The following is a 27,815-nucleotide window of genomic DNA, read 5'->3' as shown; positions in this document are numbered from 1 at the left end:
GCTCCAGCAACTACACACTTAAAATTTGCTGTCAAAATCTAAAAACATACAACTACTGTCACTAATCTAGTTAGCCCGACTTCTCCTTGCCCTCCAACAAAACTGAGTTACTCACTGTCTCTAAATACTTCCTCATCTTCCTCTTCTCTTCTATCCCTCTATCCTTAAATCCTACTAAGATTTTCAAATGCAGCCTTTCTATAGGAAGTTTTTTCAGATCTGTCCACTAAAATGCAATCTCTTCTTCCTTAGAACCCCCATAAGACTTTCTCTGTAATTCTATAATAGTATTTACAGTCTACCTTATAGTCTGTGATTTGTGTCTTGTCTTATCCTTCCTACCAGGTTCCTCGAAGAATTCTATCTAACGTGTATCCCCTCCCACAGTTTAGCACACCACAGCAGATACTCCATCAACAATATGGAACTGAATATATTAGCAAATAAATCTATATCAATCATGATAAACTTTTAAAAAGCATCTTCTCAGTTTCACTAATTTCATTAACAAAATAGTTTGGCAAACTTAAAAGCATCAAAGTATTTTATAATTTATAACTGTTTCCAGAGATTAAATTATAACCAACAAAATCATTTTAAAAATCAGTAATAGCCCAAAGTTTTAAATTTTGTTTATTTGGACTACTATGGCCTTTTTTTATTCCATGAACTAAAATTCCCACATTACTGTAAAATATATAATCCTCATGATAGCTCATATTTATTTACATAGTGCTTTACGTTTTGTTTCATTTTTAAACTCTGAAGCTCAGTCAAGTTAGCTAACCTTGGCCCTTGCCATAAGAAATTTGACCGACCGATCATGGCATATGTCTGAAGCATTATACAGCAACTCTTGGATACTATTTGCCAGCTTCCCCAGCTCTAAGTCAGTCAACTTCATGTCCTCACTGACCCTGAAAATGATATAAGATTATTTATAAGTCAAGCAAGGTAAAAAGGCGCATTCTTCTTTACATCAAACATACTCTAAGAAAGAATAAAGAAATGCTTTAACAATCAAATAAGAGAAAATCTGAACTACACAATATGTATAATACAATTTTGATGAAATAGCTCTTTAAGATGCACAGAGTATGTGAATCATGTAAGTGAGATTTAACATCTCTATTTCAAGGCTTTATAGAATGAACTTCAATTATATTTGAAAGCTCCAATGCAGAAAATATAATTTCAGTATGAAGGTGCAGTGGGAGAGGGAAGGATTCTGGATTTCAGACTAGGGAAGTAAGAACAAGGAAGGGATGAAGGCCATTGTTATGTTCCAGTAATCAAGCAAGAAATTCATGTGGTATAGGAGAAAGAGTATTAGCTTAAGAATCATAGGCCCTGAATTCATACTCCTCCTCCAATGCTTCACTCCAATAGATAGCAGAAAAACCAACCACAAAAGTTAAAAAAAACCCTGGACCTCTTTTTGGGAAGCACAGAGAACAACAAGAATCGCATTATGTATGTGCTTCTTTCATAGCCAAATAAAAATTGTGTGTGTATAAAATGCAGATCTCTCTCACCACTAGAAGAAGAGGAATAAAGAACACCGCCTTTCTACTCTGATTTACAAGTTAAAGCCCCTCATAATCTGCCCCTAACCTGCCCTTCCATTTCATCACACATCCCCCCCGCGTCCAATACTCTGGTCTAAATGAAGTTCTCTTCTTGCTGATGCTCATACCCTATACTCCATTTTCCATATACTTGTTTCTGCAGTGGTCATCCCAGATGCCTAGAATGCACTCCATCCTCACTTCTATCTTTTAGAATCTCTTACTTACTTTAAAATTCAACTCACACATTTTCTGCATGAAGTCTTTCCTGATCCTACCAGCTACTAGTGTCCTCCTTTGTGAAACAATCATTTTTCTTGGCACACCCATAAGCCTGGGGAAGAAAGGGGCTTCCCCCCACCCCACCCATCTTTGTATCCCCAGCACCCAGCACAGTGCTGAGCACATAGGAAATACTAATATGTGTTTGATGAATTGAATTAAACTGAAGTAGGGGAAAAAAGAGGGAAAATCTGAAGAGATAGAACCTAAAGCTACACCAAACTTTAATGAAATGGTAGAAAAATGTGACACAGAAGGGAAGAATTCAACCAGCATTTATTAAGCACCATACAATGTTTAAGGCACTGGTCTTAAAGACAAAAACAAAAGCATTACTGCCTTCAATAGTAATAACAACATCAATAATAACAAGCTAGCATTTATACAGCATTTTAAGATTTACAAAGAACTTTACATGTTTCCCATTTAATCCTCAACAGCAACTCTGTAAGGTAGGTGCTATTATTGTCTCCATTTTACAGATGAGGAAATTGAGGTTGAAAGAGGTTAAGTGACTTGTTCAGGGACATAAAGTTAATTAGTGTCTGAGGCAATATTCAAACTCAGGTCTCCTGACTCCAAGCTTAGCACACTATCCAATGAGTCACCTAGCTGCCCCCAAAAAAGCTCACATTCTAAGGTTGAGAGGTAGGGCAGGGATGCACATAATATATACTTAGAAGAAAGACCAAAGCTGAATAGAACATTTGACATTTAAACACAAGACTCAGGAAAAACGTAAAAAGGTAAACATGAAAGAATAATTGTAACGTTTCAATAAAGTTAAGTTGTTTACATTCCTCTATGAGAAGATGATACATGCAAATCCTAAGAACTTTATCATTACCAGGGCAGTTAAAAGGAGTCTGTACAAACAGAGCATGTGGCTGTCAGTAGATTATATTGGAACAATCTCCAAAAAATGAAGGGGTGAGAAAGAGGGAGGCATTGGGGGAACGGGGAAGGGAGTTTTGGGGGAAGTTTTCTCACATAAAAGAGGTACGCAAGGAAGAACTTTTACAGTGGAAGGGAAAATGGGGGGGTGAGCCACACTTTCATCAAAATTGGCTGGTTCAAAGACTATATATATACACATACTCAGCAGTGCATAGAAATGTAACTTACTCAATAGGGAAACAGGGGGAAAGGGGGATAAGAGGAAGGGGAGGAGCAAATTAAGGGAGGCAGTGGTTAGAAACAAAATAGACTTTTGAGGAGGAACAGGAGAAAAAGAGAGAGAGAAAAGAAGAACCAAGAAAATGGGATGGAGGAAAATACAATTAGCAGTCATAACTAGGACACGAATGGGAGGAGCTCACCCACAAAATGGAAGCCGATGTAAGAACAGATTAGAAACCAGAATCCAACAATACGTTGTTTACAAGAGATACACTTGAAACAAAAAGACACAGAGTTAAAATAAAGGGCTAGAGCGGCATCTAATATGTTTCAACTGAAGTAAAAAAAAGGCAGGAGTAGCAACCATGATCTTAGACAAAGCAAAAACAAAAATAGAACTAATTAAAAAAGATGATCATGGAAATTGCATTATGCTAAAAGGTACCACAGACAATGAAGTAATATATCAAAAATGTTTACAAGTTTCTCTGATAAAGGCCTCATTTCTCAAATATATAGTGAGTACTGAACTGAGTTAAATGTATAAAAATAATTTCCCAATACAGAAATGGTCAAAGGGTATGAACAGGCACTTTTTGAAAAAAGAAATCAAAGCTATCTATAGTCACATGAAATTACAACAACTCTCACGTCTATCAAAAATGACAAATGCTGGAGTGGATGAGGGGAAAAAAACAGGTACACTAACGAACTGTTGGTGGAATAGTGAACTGGTCCAACTATTCTGAAGAACAATTTGGAATGGAGACCAAAGGGCCTATAAAACTGTGCATACCCTTTGACCCAGCAATACCACTACTATGTCTGTATTCCAAAGAAATCAAAGAAAAAAGGGAAAGGACCTATATATACAAAAATAGTTATAGCAACTCTTTGTGGTGGCAAAAAATTGGAAATCAAGGGGATGCTCATCAACTGAGGAATAGCTAAACAAGTCGTGATTGTGAAGGAGTAATACTATGCCATGGGAAATGATGAAGGCAGTGGTTTCTGAAAAACATGGCAAGACCTATATGAACTGATGCAAAGTGAAGTGAGGAGAACTAGAAGAACATTGTGCATAGTACCAACAACGTTATAATGATGTTCAACTGTACAATGATCCGAGACGCTTCCAAAGGACTCATGATGAAAAAATGCTATCCACCTCCAGAGAAAGAACTAATGAACTCTGAATGCAAACTGATGTATAATTTTCTCATTTTCTTTATTTCTCTTGCTTTCTTTAGGAAATATGGCTAATATGGAAATATGTTTTACATGATTTCACATGTATAATTGATATCATGTAGCTTGTGGGGGGAAGAGGCAGTGAGAGGAAGGGAGAGAATTTGAAACTCAAAATTTAAAAAGAAAAGAATGCTTTAAAATAAATAATAAATATGGAATTAGAAAAATATATTAAAAAAATTCACACCAGTATATATATATATATATAAATAAACTGGGACAGTTTATAATACAGTTGAATTGTAATTTATAGTATGCAAAGGGGTAGTAATATGAAAATTAGCTGGAGACAGTACATTAGTCAGATGGTAGAAGATTTTAAAATCAATGTTATATACATTGTGTGATGATCAATTATGACAGACTTAGCTCTTCTCAGCAATGCAGTTATCCACAGGGGTGGGGAACCTGCAGCCTCGAGGCCATGTGACCTTCTATGTCCTTGAGGGAGGAGGCTTTTGACTGAGTCCAAGTTTTACAGAACAAATCCTTTTATTAAGGGCATTTGTTCTATGAAGTTTGGATTCAGTCAAAGGGTCCTTAAAGCCACAGGTTGCCTACCCTTGATCCAAGACAATTCCAAAAGACTCATGACAGAAAATGCTATCCACATCCAGAGCAAGAATTATGGAGTCTAAATGTAGATCTAAGTTTTTTCATGGTTTTTCCCTTTTGTTCTGTTTCTTCTTTCACAACGTGACTAATGTAGAAATACGTATAACCTGTATTAGATTGCTTGCTATTTTGTGGAGGGGGAAGGAAAGGAGAAAAAATTGGAACTCAAAATCTTACAAAAAATGAATGCTGAAAACTATCTTTACATGTAATTAGAAAAAATAAAATACTATTTACAGAAGGAAAAATCAGTGTTATAAAGGGTATATTTTATTCCATAGGCAATAGGGAGTTGGAGAAGTTCTTACATACCATGTTTATGGATAATTTCTACTATGGATTTTGGGATTGAATCAACAAAATACAATCTCAGTTTAACCTTTTATTATCCAAAAAAAAAGGAAAGGAATGTGCAAGAGATCTGGTAAGGTCCGCAGGAGGCAGAAGAAGAATAGTTTTAAATGCCAGATAAAGGAATTTGCATTTTATCCTAGAGGTAAGAATGGAACTCCTTGGGCAAGAGCATGACATAGTTAGACCTTTGTTTTAGGGATATAAATTTGTATAGATTAAAAATGGGAGAAATTGGAGCCAGAAAGACCCATTGATACTGCAATAGTCCTCGTGAAAGAGAACTATAGGACTGAAATAGATGGCCATTTGAATGGAGACAAGATAGTGGATGTGAGGTATGTTGGGGAGGTGGAATTGACAAAACTTTGGAGCCAACATTTTGCAGCCAACTAGATGGATGGGCTGTGGGAGAAGAGAGTCAAGCCTGACTCAGAGGATGTAAATCCTAGTGACTGGAAAGATGAAAGGCGCCTGCAACAGAAATAAGTAAGTTAGCAAGGATCCTGGGGATGGGGGGGGCAGAGTAAGGAGGGGGAAGGAATTTTGTTTTAGGCATGTTGAGTTTGAGATGCCTTTGAAACACTGAGCTGGAGTTGTTAATGCACAGTTGATAATGTGGGACTACAGTTCAAAAGAAAAACTATAGCTAGATATATGGATTGGGGAGTCATCTCTATACAGGTGACAGCTGAGCCTACTGGACCTGATAAAGATCACCAAAAGAGAGGATGTACAAAGAAAAGAATGCCCAGGAAAGATTTCTCCTTGTGGTAAAGCCACACATAGGGAGTAGAACATAGATGATAATTTAGCAAAAGAGACTAAGGAGTGGCCAGACAGGTAGGAAGAAAACTGAGAGAGTGAAGTGTGATGAAAAACCTCAAACTGGAAATAGATGAAGGCCCTAATTTTAAAATGAGAGGAAAGAAAGTAGATTCTTCACATTATGAGCTGATGAGCTTGACCTTGATTCTTGGCAATATTTTAGGATATATTATTAAAGGGATGTTCTATGAGTCATTTAGAAAGAAAAGAACCCATTTCTATAGGCTAGCATGGATTTATCAGGAACAATTCATGTAAGAATAATTTTTTGGCCATTATTACACTGAAATATCAGGGAAGTAACTTAAATATATTATGACTGAATTTCAGCGAGGCACTTAACAAAGTTTTTCATGATATGTAGAAGTTGTAAAGATGCCATCTGGGTATTCAAACAATTCAAAATCCACCTGACTATGATTTGGCTTTATGAGTATTGATTAATAGACTGATGAAAATCTAGGAGTGATTTCTAGTGGTATGCCCCAGCTATCTGTCTTTGGGCAAGTGCAACATGTTTATCAATGGCTTGAACGAAGACACAGACAGAATACTTATAAAATCTGCAGATAATAATACTGGGTAAATGAAACTAAAATGCTGGACAACACAGAATCCAAAAAGATTCTGTAGGCTAGAATGATGGCCCAAATGTACTAAGATAAAATATAACAAGGATAAAATTAAGTTCTACACTTGGGTTCAATGTGTGGCCAGATAACAGTTTGTGTATAAAAGACATATGCGGGTGGGAGTAGGGAGGGGGCAGTTTAGAGGATTGCAAACTCAATAAAAATATGCAGTATGAGATGGCAACCAAAAAAGCAAATGAAAATTCCAGCACGAAGTGATAAAAGGAGAAATTCCATTTGAAAAATAACTATGGAAAATATAAAACACTTGGAAGCCCAACTGCCAAGAAGCACACAGGAACTATATGAGTACAACTACAAACCACACTTTACAGCTCTAGATAATCGGAGAAAGTTAACTGCTCACGGGTAAACTGGGCCAATATAACAAAAATGACAATACTACCTAGGGAAAAAAAAGACAAAATTCATTTGGAAGAACGAAAGGTCAAGGGAAATTAATGGGGAAAAAGTGTGAAGGAAGAGGGGCCTAGCAGTACCAGATTTTAAATTATACTACTCAGCTGTGATCATTAGAACAATCTGATATTGGTTACGAAATGGAGATTGAGGATACAACATACAGAAGCAAATGAGCATAGCACCCTAATGTTTGAGAAACCCAAAGTTATCAGTTATTGGGACAAGAACTCACTATTTGACAAAAAATGCTGGGAAAACTGTAAAGAGTCTGGTAAATTCTAGGTATAGACCACCATCTCCCATCATAAACCAAGATAAATGGGTATATGACTTAGATATAAGGGTTACATCATATACAAATTGTAAAACAAAGAAGAAATTAACTGTCAGATTCATGGATAACGGAAGAATTGAAGACCAAGCACAAAATAGATAGGGTCACAGAAGGTCAAATGGACAATTCTGATTAAATAAAATTTAAAACATTTTGCATTAACAAAACCAACACAGTAAAATTAGAAAAGAAGCAGGAAATTGAAAAAAAAAATTCTTTGCAGCAAGTTTCTTTGATAAGGTCTTGTTTCATCTATGTGTACACACACACACACACGTATACGTATATACACAGATACATGTATATACATATATAATGTATATGTATGTGTATATGCATGTACATGTATACATATGAAACTGATTCAAATTTATAAGATTAAGAGCAATTCATCAATTGATAAATGGTCAAAGGAAATGAACAGGTATGTTTTAGAAAAACAAACTCAAGCTATCAATAGCCATATGGAAAAAAAAATGCTCCATATCACTAATGATTAGAAAAGTGCAAATTAATACAATTTTGTACTTCTACCTCATATTCATAACATTGACAAAGTTGACAAAAAAAAATGACAAGTGCTGGAGAGTCTAGAGGGAAACAGGTACCTTAATGCACTACTGGGTAGAGCTATAAACTTATCCAAACATTTTGGAAAGCAATTCGGAACTATGCCCAAAGATATTAAACTATGCACAACCTTTGACTCAGTTACATTACTATTAAATCTCTACCCCAAGGAGAGGAAAAAGACCCATATGTACAAAAATATAACAGCACTTTTTGTGGTAGCAAAGAACTGGAAACTGAGGAGGTTCCCTTTGACTGAGAAATGTCTTAACGAGCATATTAAAGTGATGGTATGCTATTGTGCTATATGAGATAATAAAGGTGATGGTTTCAGAGAAATCTGGGAAGACTTGAATGAACTGATGTAGAGTGTAGTGAGCAAAACCAGGAGAACAATTTATACAATAAAAACAATATTGAAAAGACTACCAATTTTGAAATATTTAGTACCTCTGATCATCAAAATGACCAACCACTAATTCCAGAGTACTCATGATGAAACAGGCTACCCACGCCCTAATAACTCAGAGCACAGACTGAGGCATAATTTTTTTTGGATATGGCCAATGAAGCAATTTGTTTTGCAGGACTATACATGTTTGCAACAGTGGTCTCATTTTCCCTGCTTTCACTATGATGAGTGGAGATAGAAAGAGCATGGGAGAAAGAAATGATGATCTCCATTTGAAAAAAACATTTAATTTTTTTTAAAAGCTAATGAGATCTTAGGTTAGGATTCATCACAGATAATATACTTCATTAACAAATGAGGGAAGTTATAGGTCTGACATATTCTAATTATGTTCTGTTCAGTGTCTTGCATATAGTATAGGCTCAATAAATGCTTGTTAACTGATTGAGCACAATCTGTTCAGGATGCTGAGGAGCTGCAGTATAATCAGACTAAGGCAACAGGGTGCGGAGGGAATTCCTAATCAAACAAGGGTCATTTGATGGAATTCAGGACATTTTAACCTGGAGAAAAGAAAACGGGGGAAATGAGACTGTTCTAAGTGTTTGAAGGATTGTCATGTGAAGAAAGGTTTAGATTTGCTTTATATGTTTGAGGACAGTTGTTAGGAAAATTTTCCTTCAATCAAGAGGAAATCTATCTCTGCACATTTTCTATTCATTTTTCAGTATTTCATTTTCTACATGCTTTGATCCTATTAGTATTTTATAATATTAAATATACTATAACAGTGAATTCCACATTTAAATTGTAAACCACATCATAAATTACTCAATTTTCTTAAAGACAGTACAGAATAAAATAAGATTTCTTAAATGAATTTATACAACTTGTTGAACTAAGTAATTCTGAAGGTACCTTCTTGTTTGGCCCTTCTACAGGTATGCTGTGAGAAAGATAACAATATTTTAACACCGGAAAATTAGCTTTCAACTGTTAAAAACACTCTTCAACTGCAATATTGGCGGCATAAACAGAGAAATCATTCTAGAAGAGATGTAGTGAAAAGCAGTAAGCTCCTGTCTTTTCTGGAATATACTTAAAACAGAATATAGAGATCTTTGGTGGCAATCTCACTTATTGTAGGCAACTACACCACATTCTAATTTCTGTATAAGTAGATTAATGGCAATAATTTGCTACTATTAGTTTTCTTTTATTTAAGAGTAAAGCACAGATCCACTTGGATTTTGGCCCTGATCAATAAAAATGTGCAGTTATATTTTTCAAATAGTACAAAACTCACAGGTTTCAAATCTTTTTTCCTCTTTTAAAGAGTTCTGTGCATTCTTTTTAAGTTGATTAGTTTTATAACACAAAATTTAGTTTCAGTTTCAAATTCTACATATTTATATTAACACAATAAATAGTGTATCTAAATGAAACAACTGTCAACAATTTGTCAAAATATGGTCAATATGATGCAATAGCCAGTACACTTACGTAAGCTCTACACCTCCTGGTGTATGAGAAGATATTTGCTCTTTACTGGATGAAGAATCAGTAGCGCACTCTGGTTCGGACACCGAATCACTGCTGCAGGGCTCACTGCTAGGTGATGCGTTTCTTTGAGAGGTAGTGTCAGTTACTCCAGATGGTAGCTCACCCTCGCTAAATGCATCACTTATAAACATACCTTCATGGGTTAAATATGCTACCTCTGTATCCAATGAATTGTCTTTTGCAGCATTCTTCTGTTCTGAAGTTTCTTCCAGTTCCCTAGTCCTTTGATTTTTGTCAAGGACTGAGAGGACAACACTTCGAACAATATTTAATGTTGCCTAGAATAAAACATAAAATGCTTTTTTAAAAGATTTTTTGAAATTCTGTACCCTTACATTCTAAATCAATGTATTCAAAGATTTGTATCCTTACATTCTAAATCCCCTCCCCAGATGGGAAACTAATTTTTTATATTTGTCACTTTAATTTTACAACACAATGAAGATTTCCACCTTTAGAAAAGAACATTCAGTAGAAATAGAAATAATAACACTTAAAGTACTACTTCATTTCCAATAATTATAATAAGTCACTTCAGTTTTGATGTAAAGCAGAAAGCATCATCGATTATGTCTGTATTTTTATGTGCAGACTGTTTGGAGATACTCTAAAATCTTTTCCTGGAATTTTTTTTGAGGGAGGAATAGGTCATTTGTGATCATTTTTCATACTTTCTAATTGATTCATTAATTAAGTCAGAATTTAAAAAGTACCTGCTAGGTACAAAGCAGTACACTAGTTCAGGGCAGAGGGAAGCTTATACAAAAATCATTATGCCACAGTCTCTGCCTTCATGGATCTTATAGTCTAGCAGAAGGACTACTAAGCTAACAGAAATACACAATTACTATCCAAGTAAACTGTAAAACAGGATATGAGAACATAAGATGGTACAGGTATTATGAAAAAAGTAAAGTACACTAAAAGAAATACCATTTTTGAGCTGGGCTAGAACTAGGAAAGGCTATTTCAGAACTAGTGTTGAGTGTAGGCACAAGAATGTTCCTAAGCAGTAATTCACTTTGATCAGACTAGAGTATACAGAGAGGGATGATGACAGGCAGCAAGCCAGGACTGCAGCTTCTCCAGGGCTTTTGAGGCTCTGATAAAGAGCTTGTTGGCCTTTATTTGGTGGGCAGTAAGAAGTCACTGAAGGGTTTTGAGCACGAGTGACACAGTGAAAACCAAGCATATGTGGATATGTTATAAGAGCTATGATTTCAGTAGCTAGGAAGCTATTGCAATCATCTTAGTAAGTATAAGACAGACCTGAATTATGATTAATGGCAGTGGAAACACAGAAAAAGGGAAAAACACGAGAGATTGTCAAGGTAAAATTCACAGGACTTTGTAACTGATTAAATATGGAGAGAGAAGAATTTAAGGTAATATTGAAGTTTTGAGCTTGGTGAATGGGTGGCTGCTGATATCATTAACAGAAACAGGAAAATCAGAGGATTCTATTTTGAAGGAAAGACACTAAATTCTGTTTTAGACATGATGAATTTTAGTTGCCATCAGCAAAGAGGGAAATCAGTGAAGAAGATGACTAAAGAGAAAGAACCAATAGTGTGTAGTACCCAGGAATCCAGGAGAGAAGTATCTAGGAAGATTCGAGTGCTAAACTCAGCCAAACATTGCAAAGAAGACAAAGAGGATGACAAGAAAAGGTCATGTGAACTAATAATTACAAGATTACTAAACAACTTTGAGGGAGCAATTTCAATACAGGCTGAAGCCAGAGTTCAAGGAGTTAAAGAATAAGTGGGTTGGTAAGAAAATAGAGGCATCAGGTTTATATTGCTTTTCTCAGTTTTTAGTGAAGGGGAGAGAAATGGGATGATATCAAATTAATTTCGATCAAACTGAGTGATACAGAATGAAGAGAGCATAGCTATAATATAATAATATATACAATAACTAAGATTGTAAAAATGAAGACAATAAAAGGCAACAAAACTCAAGTTAGATAATATGCACAATGTTGGTATCAAATTGTTAAGGTAAAAATATTGTACACATCTTTCCCTTCTATTAACCCATAAACAGAAAGAGAAATACTATTGGTTGAAATCATTTTTGGGTGGAGGGGAACGTGTTGAGAGGCTGGTTTGATTGTTGCATCAAAACAATATATTGTTTAGAAATAAAATTAATTTCATAATTTCCTGCCTTTTTATAGAGAGCAAATTGAACAAAATTGAGTATTTTTCTTGATTTTTTCAGTCACGGAGCTGAATGATCTTTTCATTCTACTATGGTAGACAATGAATAGGCTTCTTGATTTTTGAACTATAACAGATGACAATTTTTTCACATGTTGCACTGTTATCTTTAGGGATCACTAATGTATAGGATGGTGTTTGCTCACTCTTCTCCCAATCTTACCCCCTCAAAAAAAGTACCTAGACCCATGCTTGCAAGCACTACATTTACTTACTGTGACTGACTGCATCTTTCCACGGCCCTTTACCTGCATGGCATAAGGTTTTCTCTTTGTCCAACTTTGTCTCAATGGCTAATTCCAAAGTCTGAGTATCTACTGGTCACCTGTCATTATTTTTCACCACCACCTATTCAAATTGCTATTGTCTGTACTTACACAAATAATCTTTCCTTCGATTTCCTTCTAGTCTCTCCTAACCTATGTATATGTACATTTCATGTATATCTCAGCTGTAATAAGAAAAGAGTGGGCTTCTGCCAACACCACTGGCCAATTAATAAACTCATTTCCATGTATTAACAATTTAACCAAACACAGTGTATAAGATGTCATTTTCGTGGCTCATTTTAAATCTCAACACAAAGATTCTTTGTTTACTGTCAGAGAAGTTTTCTCTGCCTTATCTGTCTGTCTGTCTGTCTCCCTGTTTCACCTGGCTGGAGGTTCAGCAGCCATGGGCCCAGCCCCAATATCGATCAGTACCGATCCTTTTAACCCACTCTGGTTTTCTTCCCCCAGGCCAGTTCAGCTCCTCTTAGGTGTTCAAATGGGTCTCTGCCCTGAGGGGCTCACCATATTGGTGTCAAGCTTACTACGGACACCAAATCATTCTGAACTTGTATAAAACATGGGTCCAAGTCTTCCCTATTAGCAGGATTACAGATGTATGCCACTTTGCCTGTCTACTACAACACTTTATCAATACAAAATACCGCTTTTGGGACATCTGTAAAAACCATGGAGTATTAGAAAATCATGGCTGGGAATCACTGTTATAAAGCGCCACTATATATGAAGAGAATACAAGACTGGGAGTCAGGAGAGCCTTCCCCATTCCAAACCCACTACCTCCACTTATGAGCAGTGTGACAATGTGGGAAATCATTTAACCCCTCTCAACCTCATCTTATTGACTTGTAAAATGGCTGATAATGCCACCTGGGCTACATGCCTCACTGGATTGTTTTGAAAGTCAAATAAGCACTTTGTACACCTTAAAATACCACATAAATGTTAGCTATTTTTCTTATTCATTTTAGCATATACAAATCTTAAAACAATTTAACATGAAAAATGTTATCAAAATATAACCTGTATGTATTGACAGATATGTGTGTGTGTTAAATAATTAGGGCTTCATAAAACATTTATAAAAGTTTAAAAATTATACTTTATTCTAATGATTCAATATTTCAATGCTTCACAAAATTCACAATAAAAATTCATAGTATTCCCTCCACCACCCTTCCACCCTCCAGAGATGGTTTTCATGAGTTACTGTGGTTAAAAAACAAAAACAAATCACCACCTCATGATCAATCTTCTAGTGATACGTCTCCCTAAACGTGGCTTAGACAGTCCTCAAATAACAAATGCAGGTTTATGGCAGAACCTTGAGAACTGTTGTTGGCTCAGTCGTCAATAACCTAAAGTCACCTCCATAACATGATTTGGGATTTAGTAGACAAGTTTGATTCAATGGTATATTAAGTATCTGAAGAGCTAACATGTAAAGGTTTTCAGGATATAGTGATAATTACATAAGCCTTACCTTAACCCTCTGGAGGAAGACTGTAAACTTAGAGAAAATATCCCTTAAGAGATCAAACCACTGAGGAAAATTCATCAATCTCATCTGATCTGCAAGTCTGCAAAAACACAAACAATTTAGGGAACGGTATTTTTTCCTTTAACTTAAAAAAATTTTTTTTTAATTTTTTGTTTATACCTCACCTTCATTTCTAAATATGTCCCTCCCTCCCCCATCCAGCAAGCCATCTCTTATAACAAAAAAATAAAGAGAAGAAAACAGTCTAGCAAAACAAAACACACAGACTCAGCCTAATAGTATATGCAGTTCTCCACACCCATAAAGAAATGCTTCTTTTTTTTTCATCTCGTCTTTAGGACCAGGTTTGGCCATTATAATTACATGGGATTCAGCTCCATTGGGTTTTTTTTTTCCATTTATTATCATTATTGTCATTAGATATGTTGTTCTCCTAGTTCTGCTCATTCCACTCTGCATCAGTTCATATATGTATGAAAAGCTTTCCTGAATTCAGTCATCATTTCTTAAGAAATAGATAAAACAAAAACAAGCTGTGGTACATTTATTACATTTATGTACCACAATGTTTAACCATTTCCTAATCAATGGGCATCTTCTTTGTCTCTAGTTCTTTGGTACCACAATCTGTGCTGTTATGAATATTTTAAAGTATATGGAACCTTTCGGCCTCTTTATTTGCTTGGGTCTAGCAGTGGGATCTCCAGGTCAAGAGGTATGGAATTTACTAACTTCTTAAGCATAATTACAAATGCAATTTCCACAACGGTTAGGTTGATTCACAGCTCCACCAACAACGTATTACTGTGTCTGTCTTCCCAGAATTCTTCCCATTGTGTCATTTTTTTCTGACAACTTGTAGATGAAACTTCAAAGTTGTTGTGATTTTCATTTACCATTATTAATGATTTGGAGTTATGAGTTTACAACTCTTGAGAATTTTATTAATATCCTTTTACTATCCACTGAGGAATGACTCTTGGTCTTATACATGACCCCCTAAGGTGCCACACAGATCTGCCACACAGATTTCATCAAGGGCATTCAATCAAAAAAAACTGCTAGGGGCAGCTAGGTGGCACAGTGGATAGAGTACCAGCCCTGAAGTCAGGAGGCCCTGAATTCAAATCCGACCTCAGACCAAACACTTGACATTTACTAGCTGTGTGACCCTGGGTCACTTAATCCCAATTGCCTTAAAAAAAATAAAAATAAAAAAAGAAGAACTGCTAGTTCAAAAAAACCCAAAAAACGAAAACCCTTATTTTCCCTTTGCCAAATCCCCTGACCCTGGTTCATTCAGACCCTATCTGGACAGAAAGGAAGAGTAAAATGGCCCCTCACATGGCTCTGATGAATTGAGAGTCACCAACTTTCTAGTGACATAGAGGCCCATGAGGCCTTTCAATCTTATTGCTCTAGTATATTAAAGTGATGTTTTATATTTGGGGCTACACATTACAGACCCACAGGCACAGCTGTATGACCTGCTGATTTATGGGCCTTTCATCTTCCCTGAATTGAACTTTCCTTTAAGTGTTATATTCCCCAATTAGAAATCTCCATGAGAACAGAGACTCTCATTTTTATCTATTTTTAGTCCCAGGAACTGGCATATAGTAAGCACTAAATAAATGCTTATTCATTCATTCACTCTCTTCTTTTTTTTTTTATGGTATAACTTTCCAAGCTGCATATCATTCTGAGCTTATGAGATGCTGGTATAAACTGAAATTTGGCCAATCTTCTTTCTAGTTTTCCTTGTCAAATAGTAATTTATGTTCTCAGGTTTGTAAAATACTGGATTATTGAGTTAAACTGTTTCTGTTTTTTTTCTCATCTATTCTGTTATACTAATCTACTTTTCTATTTTTTCAGCTCATACAAGTTTTGATGATTAATACTTTTGTAGTAGTGTCATTTTTTAATCATACTAGTATAATCTGATCATAAGCAATAAATACTACTCCAATCACATGTCATTTTTTGTTTCTTTAAAGTATTTTGTAATTATATTTCTATGAATACTGAGTGTGCCTTGGTACATTAACTCCCAAATATTTTATGCATTTTGTAGTTATTTTGAATAAGATTTCCTTTTCTACTATTTCCTCCTAAATTTTGTTATTACTATAGAGAAGGACTTATTCTCTATCTACTAAAATCCTAAAGCTATTAACTGTGTCAATTAATTTCTTTGATGATTATGGTTAAGTAAACTTATGTCATCTTTAAATAGGAGTCATTTTCTCTCCTTTTTTATTAATGGTTTGAATTTCTTTTTCTTGTATATAGCTAGCATTTCAAATAACAATAAGGAAAAAAGGCATTCTTGGTTTAGTCCTGAATTTTTTATACAAGTTTCTAGAGTATATCTATTACAAATAATGCTAGCTTTTGGTATTAGATATGTACTTCTTAATCATACTAAAAAAAGTCTCTTCTGGGTATATGCTTCATATGCATAAACGATTCTTGTATTTTGTCAAAAAGCTTCTTCTGCATCTACTAATATAATCATGTGGTTTGGATCTTTTTGTTTTTGATATAATTATGTTAATTGCTTTCTTAATGTGAACCATCCTTGCATCAACTTGGTCATTATGAGTAAGTTTCAGATATACCATTATAGTTTTTTTGCTAGAATTCTATTGAAATTTTTCAGTTTGTTAATGATAGTAACAGCTAGTTAATAAATATTCTGTTTTAATAACATACTTTTAATAAATATAGTGTTTGTAAAGCACTTTATATACTTTATCTCATTAACAATATTGGATTAGTCTATAGTTCTTTTTCATTGCTGCATGCTTCCCTGATTTAGGTATAGTTGTCTCATAAAAAGACTACAGGAAAGCACAGCATTCATTGGTAAATACATATAGACCACAGTGCCACTCCCCCCATATTTCTTTTACACCTAGTTCAATTTCTTTTTGAAATTAATAATAATTAATTAGCAAAGTAATAATAATAATGATAGCTAACATTTGCATAGTATCTACTATGTGCCAGGCACTATGCTAAGGACTTTACAAAAATTATTTTATTTGATCCTCACAACAACCCTAAGAGGTAGGTACTATTATAATCCTCATTTTACAGATGAGGAAACTGAGGCAGACAAAGGTTCAGTGACTTGCCCAGGGTCACATAGCTAGGCTAAAGCCAAATCTGAACTCAGTTCTTCCTGACTCCAGGCCTGGGACTGCACCACCTAGTTACCCACTGAATTGAAAAATTCCATGCTGTCTCAAACATAATACGCTACAGAAAGTGCAAAACACATTTTTATTAATGTATTGTTAAGTTACTAGATTCATTGAACTTGGAACTTTGTCCCTAAACGATGGTCCTCCAGGTTCACCTTGTTGAATACCTCTAGTGACTAATATCAACATATGAAAGTTTATTGTGTAGTATTTCCATGTGAGTAAGTTTCATGATCACTGACTAAACCCTAAATACTACAGTTTTTATAGGGAAATACATAAATTATGGCCAAATGTAAAAAAAAAAATTGTGAAACAAAAATAAAAGCATATATCATCTCTCAACAAAATGAATAATCTTTTAACTATTTCAGGAAACAAGGTACTTCATTAAATTAGGATTACTTATTTACTCTAATGGGACAGCTACTTGGCACAGTGGATACAGCACTGGGCTTGGAGTCAGAAAGACTCATCTTTGTGAGTTCAAATCTAGCATCAGACACTTTCTAACTGTGTGACCCTGGGCAAGTCATTTCATCCTGTTTGCCTCAGTTCCTCATCTGTAAAATGAAGTGGAGAAGGAAATGGCAAACCTCTTCAATGTCTTTCCCAATAAAATCCCAAATGAGGTCATAAAGAGTCAGACACTATTGAAAGGACTCAATAACAACACGAAGGACTAATAACAATAAGGATTACTAACAACACTCTAAGACATTTTGGCTTTAAATGAGTTCCTCTGTAGCTTGAGAATTTATTCAATTAAATCCAATAAATATGTAAACACTCATTATGTGCATAAAGAATTGTGGCCACAAAGACAAAATAACACTTAAGTTATACTTTTATAAGTTTTTAAGTTATACACACAGTACTTTTAAAAAGTTCATAACTAAACAAGGGATAGAGATTAAATACAGTGGCATTAGAGATTCAAGGAAGGAGGAACGATGAAGAAAGGCTTGATGGAAGACAAAGGCCCTGAGGCAGATAGAAAGATGACGGACTTTGTTCTCAATACATGTACACAAATAACTAAAATACAAAAGATAACATAAATGCTAAGAAGAGGTCCAGGCAATGTTCTTTAAAGAATTTCAGTTGGAAGAGATCATTTTCATTTGGAGTGGAGGATATAACAAAAGATTTTATTAAAGAGTTAACATTTGATTTAGACCTTGATCAAACTTCAAGAGACAGAGAAAAACCCTTTTCAGATTAGGGGCTATGGAACCGAAGTCTGAGAGGCAGGAGGGAGAGGATGAGGATGGGCATTGTCCAGTTTGGCTGGCAAGTAGATCACAAAGAGAAACTGCATGAGGCTGAAAAGATAAGCTGAAACCATAGGAAAAGCCTATGAATTTTATTTGGTAGTCAATGGGAGCCAATGAAGGTTTCTGAGTAGGAAAGTGATATGACAGAAGTAGTATGTTAGGAAGACGCCTCAAATAGCAGTGTAGCAAATGGATTGTACGGACAGAAAGACCACCTAAGTGGTTATTACAATAGTCCTGGTAAGAGATAATGTAGGACTTGATTAAAGTGGTATTAGTTAGGGTGGAAAGGATTATTACTATTCTTTTCTAAATTAGGATAAAATTAAATGAAAATATGGAAAAATGAAAAATAAATGGAGGGAACAAGTATTCAATAACTCAGGGTCACCTCCACACTATTCGATGGCATACAATAAAAAGGTATGATTCCAAGATTATGTAGTATATCTGAGAAGCCAGCCTTTAGAGATTTTCTTAGTGTTCTGATAATTATATACACTTTACTTTAACTGTCTAGGGGTTACAGTTTTTATGGCTTGCACTTAAGGCATTTAATATCTCCAATCCACCCCCAAATCTACATTTATACTTACTTCACAACAACTTCTGTATCTATTTCTTCTATCTGTGAAACTGTATTAATCACACACTGAAAAATTTAAGAAAAAAAGATATTTGCATTTGTTCCTATGGAATTATATAACTTTACTGTATTTTTACTGTATTGCACAAATATTTCCTTCATTGGCATATACAAATATAAATATTCTTCTGAATAACCATCTAAGAGTTATTAAAATTATTTAAACTAAAACTGCTTAAAACTGTTCAAGATTTTTAAAAACCAAGGTTTTTACCACAGTATTAAAAGCTGTGAAATAATTCAAGGAAACACAAGGTAATCATAATATGGCTACAAAACTTAGGCTAAATAATTCCACCTCTCATAATACCCTTATTGGCAGTAAATGAGGTATTTCATCTGAGAGTATATTTAAAGATTGAGAGTTTTAGATGCTTAGTACAGCAGATATCCTATTATATTTTACTTACGATACAACCTCTGCACCGTGCCACTGTTACAATTACTAGCATCAGTTTGAAGATTTCATAATCCTCAAAATACAGACTATAATCCGGGGAAAAAAATTGTGTTTACACATTGATAAGAATTTGTGAATTTTTTTTTAAAGTGAAGATATTTCAGAAAATTTGAAGTGTGAAAATAACTGTGAAATTTTGTTCCCTTTAAACAAGAACCCTACATTTATATGTTCAATTCAGTGATAGTGAGTTAGTCTTTCAGTGAGGTATTTTACATTTCACAGATGGTAAACTTAAGTCTTAGAGAGTTAGACTTAAAATAAAATAAAGAACAGGAATGACAAGTGAACTCATACATTCAATCGTCCAAATACATACTCAGTTCATTTCAAAGATAAACAAAGATCTTTCAAAGAAAAATGTCATTACCTGTTTAATGATATTTTTTGCTGTGATAATCATCTCTTCACCATAAATTTCTAAAAAATTGAGTTTTCTTTGTTTTAAAAGTCCAAATATAAGTGATACTAATCTTTCCTATTAAAACAAGGAAAATGTTAATAATTCACATTTCAAAATACCTAATGAATAAAACAACTAACATCATTCAAGAGTAATAATATTCAATAGCATAGATTTGACTAGTTGGAGACCAGATCCCTAGCCAGCAAATGGAATTCCCTGCTAGTCAGTGAAAAAAGAAAACAATTCTTAGCAATTTTTTTTTTCTATTTTTTGAATGAATACCTTAGTATAGGTGAGTCCTATTGCACCTAAATGGTTCAACTGAAGCTGGTGTGGCAAAGCAAAATCTGGCTATTTTTAAGAATGGTTTTAAAATACAACAAAAATCACAAATCCCATGGAACAGCTTTAGTCTTTCTTTGCTGCCCAGATCTGAATATGCCAATCCACTAGATAGGCTCTTATTTTTCTTACCATATACCACATTTTAAATACTTATGCAAAATTTTATTATACACAAAAGTATATACACAAAAATACCTGATTTGCTTGACAGTATCAAAGAAGGTATTCCACACAAGGGATTTTCCAAAATAAATGAAGCACCAAAAATAAATAAATAAACTAAATGAAGCATTGAAAAAATATTAATGATTTTGGAAGAAAATCTAACTAAAACATTGCATCCTAAAATTTCTCTGGCACTGGTTTAGAGGCAAAAAGACCCGAGTTCAAATCTGACCTCAGACATTTAGCAGCTGTTTGACCCTGGGCAAGTCACTTAACTTCTATTTGCCTCAGTTTCTTCAACTGTAAAATGTGAATAATAACAGCACCTACCTTTCAGAGTTGTTGTCAGGTTCAAATGAGATAATATTTGTAAAGTGCTTAGCCCAGTGCCTGGTAACCACAGGCACTATATAAATATTTATACATTCCTTACTTACTTAAACAAAGCATACTGAACATAATTTAATGGAATAGCAATTATGGATATAAATTCAATATCACCCTCAAGGGTTAGTGAAGTATATAGGGCTAAATAGTCCTATTCTAACTGGCCACAGAATCTCATACTTTCTCTGTTTTTTCTCTTTCCTTACACTCTTCCATGCTCTATCACTTTTTATTGCTATCTGTGTAGTATGTGTCTCTTCTAATTTACTATTTCTACTTTGGGATAGGCTGAGAAACCCAGTAACGACACTTAAAGAAGAGCAAAGACTTTGAGTGAAAGACTACACTCCTTAATGGATGAATTCAGAGACATCTAGTATGGCTGGTGAGAGGTCCGTTGGAGGCTTTTTTCCTGCTTCTTACTGATATTCTAAACAGTGGAGACTGCAGGACTCATACCTTGTACTAAGAACTAAATCAAATAAGGTATATAAAGATTTTAATAACTGTAAAGCACTATACAGTATTGCAACTATTGTTAAATGAGCTGTTTATGAGTATGCCTAAGTATATACAAAAAGAATTTTCATTGGTAATGAAACAATATAACAACTAGATAATTTATTGTATTTATATAGTATTTTTCATTTTTCAAAGCACTGTCAAATACATGAAATTATTTGACCCTCATAATCTATAAAGACTTATTAGAGGCAACATGATACAGTGAAGAGAGGCAGGACCTCAATATCAGGACCACCTGGGTTCAAGTGCCACCTCTGACCCACGCTAGATATGTTTCCTATGAAAAAGTCACTTAGCCTCTCAGTACTCCAAAAAACTCTTTAAAGTATCCATAATGGTTTCTTCAGCTTTTATACCAAGGAAATTACAGGGCTGGTCAAAAAAGAACCTATAAACATAGCTGACATCATTTCCCCAATTTTACAGATGAAGAAATTCAATTAGAGAGGTTAAATGACTTGCCTGAGGTCAAGCAACTAGTTAGTAACAAAATTGGGATTATAATTTACTAGCTTATGAATTTTGATACAGTAAAAAGAATTAAGAACAAACAAAATTTTTGCTTGACCTAATTTGGAAGAAATGTGTTAAAAACAAAGGAACTGTTAATGAACAAAGACTTTATTTTTCTTCTATAATTCAAAATACATACCTCTTCTAAAATTTGACAGTCATCTTCCAGTGATCTATTTAAATCACTATGAGAATAGGTAGAAAATTCTGCAATCATCATTTTATCTATAAGTTTTTCTAATTCACAAAGTTGTGATCCTAGGTGCCTATAAAGAAACACAAAGATATTATCTAAATATTCATTAAAACCTAAAAATGCATTTTTTAGTCTGAGACCTAAAAATAATAAGCAAAACTTTTTCAACAGATAGTTTTTTCAATTTAATTCTGCAAAAAGTGAAGGAAAAAAAAACATTTAAGTGTCTATTATGTATAAGACAGTATATACTAGGCACTGGAGATTTAAAAAACAAAGTGTCAATGATCTCAAGAAGCTTACACTCTACTTTGGGGGAAGGGGCACCCCATGTACACAGATGAAAAAATACAAGGTAATCTAAAAAAGTAGAGAACATTACCAACTGTGAGGATCAGGAAAGGTTTTGTGTAGGAAGTGCCAAGTGGGATGGGTTTTGAAGGAAGCTAAGGATTAAAAGGCATGGAAAACTCCAGGCAAAGTCAGAGATGACAAATGAAAGATCAAATCAGGTTAGTTTTCCAGAAACATCAAGTATGTGAAGGGGAATAATATAAAGTCAATCTACAAAGGAATATGAATGTCAGACTGTGGTAGTCTTTAATGCCAAGCTGAAGAGTCTGTATTTTATCCTACAGACAGTAGGGAACTACTAACGTTCTTCAGCAGTAAATGCCATGGTCAGACCCATGTCCTAGAAATATTAACTAGCCAGATATGTGAAAGATGGAATAGAGCATGGAAAGACTTGAATGGAAGTAGAAAGAACAATTTAAAGTCTATATTATAGTAGCCTTGGGGTGAAGTAACTAGGGCCTGACCCAAGGCAGTGGCCAGAGGAGATGGATGAGAAATGTTTAAGTGGTAGCATCCATAAGACTTAGCATTTGGTTGGTTATGGAGGGCAAGGTAAAGGAAGTAGTCAAAGATGACTCCAAGGTTGTAAACCTGGCTGACTGGAAAAGATAGAAAGAGTAAGTCTGGAGGAATGCTGAATTTAGGAGGGGTGAAAATGAATTAAGTTTTAGATACATCTAGTTTGAGATATCAAATGGCCTCCCAAAAAGACATATCCAGCAGGCAGCTAGAAATAAAAGAATGAAGATGAGAAAAAAATGATTAAGGAGGCAGCTTCATAGAAGAAAACATGAGGGCACAGGATCAAGAACACAAAAAGGGATAAGAATACAGTGAAGTTGTAAACCTGGCTAACTAGAAGGATTCCCTTTAAAAAAAAAAAAAAGAAAATTTGGAGAAAAAGTACATTTAGGAGGAAAAATGATAAGTTTGGTTCTTGATTATGTTGAGTTTGAAATACTACCTAAATATACATGTAAACTGGTAAGTCTAGAAGGCAGTTAGTTGGTGACACAGGACCAGATATACAAATTTGGGAACTATCTGCTTAGAAATGGCAGGTGAACCTATATGAGCTGATCATGAATCAATGAATGAGCATTTATTTAGTATCTATTACAGAATGCCTACATATAAGTAAATACACTATTTGTACATGCACCTGTATGTATAAATATGTCTACATTAATGTATACGCACATACACATATACACACTTCGTAGCCAATATATAATGGACTCAAAGAAAGTATATGTAGTAGCAGTAAAAGGGTTCATGAAGACATAGTGTAGAGACAGAAGAGAGTTAAAATATAACACAGTTTTGAGTGATGAGAGATGGATGATAATTTAAAAGAGCCTAGGAAGACAACCAAAAGAACAATGTCACAGAAGCACGGGAAGACAGTGTTATCTGTGGAGAGGGTGATAAAAGTGTCAAAAGCAGAGAGGTCACAAAGTAGGATGAGGACTGAGAAAAAGCTACCAGATTTATCAGTTGATATAGTCTAGCAGCCATACTAGGTCCCTTCTCCTACAGAATGAAGGAAGGCCACAAAGGATATCTTGATCTGGGTTATTAATGATCTGGAATATTTGAAAGGTGCTTGGAGTCTGTTTACTTTCAGTTATTGTATGTGAAAAAGTTCCATCTCCCTTTGCCCCCTTAAGTATAAAACCAGGCTAGCCCTAAAAAGCAGGCTGCAGTTCTGAGCTGGAAACCTGCCACTTGAGTATCTGGCAAAGTGGATCAACAGATACATTCCCTATTGTATTTTGTGTATTTTTTCCTACTATCAATTAACTTTTTCCTGTGATTTCATCAGTGCAATGGCCTTCTAATGGAGATCAATGTAATTTGGCAAATTTTCTGAAATTTGTATTAAAAAGTGGGCTGGGAGCACTGGCAGGTTAAGTGACTTGACGATGGGTACACGCTGGTATGAGGCAGAAGCCCAAGTTCTTCCTGACCCTCAATGCTGGCCCCACTACTATCCACAGCTAACCTAACAGCAAGCACCAGAATGTGGGACAGTATATCTGCTCCCTAAGGTCCCAAACTGGACTAACTCAGAAGCTGAGTGGGTCTCTGGTTACCATGAAGGAAGCAATTTCAATGAGTCAAGTGGCACGCTGCAGATTGTAAAGGATTCAGAGATGAGGAAATGGAGTACTAAATGCCAACAAATCCTTTTTTGAGTATGGGTTATAGAGAAGAGCTGGGAAATAGAGAATAGATAGAGAAGGAGCTTTTGAGGTGGAGGGCAGGGATTAGGATGGCTAAGATCTGGGAATTTCTGGAATTTCTGTAAACTATAGTGATGGAATTAGTGAATAATTAGAGATTGAAGATGAAAAGAAACAACTGAGGAGGCAAATTTCTGGGACAGCTGGAAGAGAGAGGAGTGGAAAGGGTGCAATCAAGAAAACAAATGAAGAAGTTGCCCTCAGCCAGAAGGGCTATCTTTTCCTCAATTTGAAGCAAATAAGGAGAGAATGAAAAATGGCATAAGTTTTGAAATGTGATGTCCTTTATTTTTCTCTTTTTTCCTTTCCATTGAAGCAAAGTAATATTTTAGACAACCTTGGGCCTTTTACTTAACAAACTAACCGAGATGATTCTATTTCTTATCCTGAATATATATTCATCTTGAAGCATATTACTTCCGGTTAATAAATGTTTGAAAGAGAGTGGAGAATGTGATCATACCACCAATAAATCATATGAATGAATGGTCCATTAAAATTCTTCCCCAATTAATGGCCAAAAAAAAAAGAAAGAAAAAAGCACTGGCCAGATTGATAATAATAATGCTCCCAGCAGAATGTGGGAGAAATGACAAAATGATGTTTTGCTTTACACTTATCAAAAGATAATACTGTTTCTACAATGCAGATCTGTAAATCCAATTATCCCATTTCCATATCATTACATTCTAAAAATCTATACTACTGAGAGACTTGCAGCACTCAATGTAACACCTTTGGAAGAACAAAGGTTTGAAACAAGCTAGAAAATCTTGTTAATTTAAGTCAATCAATCAGCAAAAATTCATTAAAATCTCTGTGATAAAAACATACTAAGCTCCAGGAATAATTTTAAAAAAAAAGAATCAAAAACAGCTTCTGTCCTCAAGTAGTTTGCTTTCTAATGGAGGAGACAATGTAAATAAACAGACACATATGAGATACATAAAGCGTAGATGGAGGATAATCTTAGAGAGGAAGGCACTAGTAGCTAAGAAGATGACATAAGGCATTCTACAGAGAAGGTGGTAACTGAACTCAGTCTTGAAGAAAGTCAAGGATTTTAAAAGAAAGAGGTGTGAGGGGAAAGAATTCTCAGCAAAGAGGATAGCCATTGCAAGGGTATGGAGATGGTAGATAAGAACATCCCGTCTGAGGAACCACAAGTAGTCCAGTATGGCTGGAATACGTGGAGGGAGGGGAGTAAGCGTGTGCCCTCATCACCATCCTGGTTGGTCTCCGTGCCTCAAGTCTCTCCCCATTCTAGTACATTCTTCACTCAGCTGCACAAGTTATCTTTCTATAGGGCAGCTCTCTCTCTCACACACACACCCCCACACCCCCCCCACACCCCCCCCCAGGTAATAAAAGCTAATGGATCTCTATTACCTCCAGGATCCAATGTAAAATCTGTTTAAGTCTTTTACAAACTGGTCTCTTCCTCTGTTTCCAGTGTTCTACTTTACTCCTTCAATACATACTACAATCCGTTAAATATTGGCCTTCTTGCTAATGCTTACATACAACACTCCATCTCCAGATTCCAGGCCTTTTCACTGGCTGTCCCCTATGCATGGAATGCTCTCCCTCCTCACTTCTGCCTCCCAGCTTTCCTCAAGACTCAGCTCAAATCTCACCTTCTGCAAGAAGCTTTTCTTAATCTACTGCCCTACCCCAACTAGGGCTTTCCCTCTGAAATTACCTCCCCTTTACATTGTATGTATATTTTATGTACACAGTGACCTGAATGTTGTCCCCATTAAAATGTGGGCTCCTTGAGGGACAGTGGTTTTGCCTTTCTTAGTATTCCCAGTCCTTAGTATAGTGCCTGGCCCATAGTTAGCAGTTAGCAATTAATAAACGCTTATGGACTAACTATAAATATATGTGAGTACATGCACATGTATAAATATACATAAATGTACAGTGATGTGAGACTTACTTGGAACAAGCAATAATTTTCACGTGGTTTTGTTTTGTGAAAGCAATGGTTATGCATACGTATTTCTACTGCTACTAGGCTACTTCACAATATATGATCATTGACCATATGAAACTGGACTGAAGTGGTTTCTGCATATTTAGCTAGTTCTTTGTCAGCTAAGTGATGGATTTTATGCCATACACATATTTCATTACTCTCTTTTGCTGTGTTTTTTTTTAATTCTGTGATTTTTGATGGATATTATTCCAAGGAGATGTGTGAAAACTATAGCTCTTAAAAAGCATTCTGTGATTTTTGATGGATATTATTCCAAGGAGATGTGTGAAAACTATAGCTCTTAAAGAGCATACATCAATGACAATTGCAAATATAGCAGGTGCTGGTGTGAGGAAGTCATGTTCCAAGCATCATGCAAACCCTCAACAAATCAGTCAAACTCAAGAGCAAAGAAAAGTAGGTGAAAATGAAAAACACCACCAAGAATGAACAAATTAGAACTTCAAAACAGCCTAGTTGATACTTTGAAAACAAGAAAAAACCTTCAGAGAGATCTGACAGCTAGAAGGGTTTTTACTGATTCCTCTACAATGCAGTATAGCCTCCCTGAAGTTGGAAATACACTCCCTTTAAAAAAAAAAAAAAGAGCTGACAACCACTGCTATAAGAAAACATATTCGTCAGACTATAGTACTGAATATTGGAAAAGTTAATTTTTATTGATGAAACTCATTTTTTAATCCAAGGCTATACCAAAACTCTTGTTAGAAGTTCAGGTGAAAAAAAAAAAAAGTTCAGGTGAACCTGTAAGAACTGAGGATCACCATTAAACTGTACGACATATGCTCCAAAAAAAAAAAATAAGGGATTTCTTACTTCCCCTGGGCCTAGAAATCTCATCCCCACAGAGGAAATGATAAATTTTAATAAATCTATTGATACACTGAGAGAAGCAAAACTGTTCTAGAACTAAAGAAATTCCCAGATAGAGGTAGCAGAACACTACAACAACTATTTTAGATGATGCCATGTGGCATGAAAGGCAAAGAAATTTATTCAAGTGATAGAGAGTGACAAGTTTCTGTGGCCTGGGAATGCGTCTAATTTAAATCCAAGTGAAAATGTATGGAGTCCAGTAAACATGAGAAAAGAGTATGTTTGTCATAGGTATGCT

The 27,815-nt window shown here is 35.1% G+C and overlaps 1 protein-coding gene across 2 annotated transcripts in view; it reads right to left on the bottom strand.

Annotated features, from left to right (window-relative positions):
- The window catches only part of VPS54 (VPS54, GARP complex subunit), a 76,969-nt gene that overhangs the window by 18,628 nt on the left and 30,526 nt on the right, over nucleotides 1–27,815 (bottom strand). Inside the window, exons 8-13 of one of the 2 annotated variants that reach the window (XM_027865337.1) lie at nucleotides 22,040–22,166; nucleotides 19,930–20,037; nucleotides 19,050–19,105; nucleotides 13,947–14,043; nucleotides 9,889–10,226; nucleotides 788–917 (exon numbers count right to left, since the gene is read on the bottom strand). In XM_027865337.1, coding sequence (XP_027721138.1) covers nucleotides 788–917; nucleotides 9,889–10,226; nucleotides 13,947–14,043; nucleotides 19,050–19,105; nucleotides 19,930–20,037; nucleotides 22,040–22,166 — 856 coding nt within the window. The remainder of the gene's footprint in view (nucleotides 1–787; nucleotides 918–9,888; nucleotides 10,227–13,946; nucleotides 14,044–19,049; nucleotides 19,106–19,929; nucleotides 20,038–22,039; nucleotides 22,167–27,815) is intronic. The other variant, XM_027865338.1, reaches the window with a different exon arrangement.

The sequence above is a fragment of the Vombatus ursinus genome, unplaced genomic scaffold, assembly GCF_900497805.2.
Source record: "Vombatus ursinus unplaced genomic scaffold, bare-nosed wombat genome assembly UNPS02014778.1, whole genome shotgun sequence".
Taxonomy (NCBI): Eukaryota; Metazoa; Chordata; class Mammalia; order Diprotodontia; family Vombatidae; genus Vombatus; species Vombatus ursinus.
This window is presented reverse-complemented; position numbering and strand designations above follow the sequence as displayed.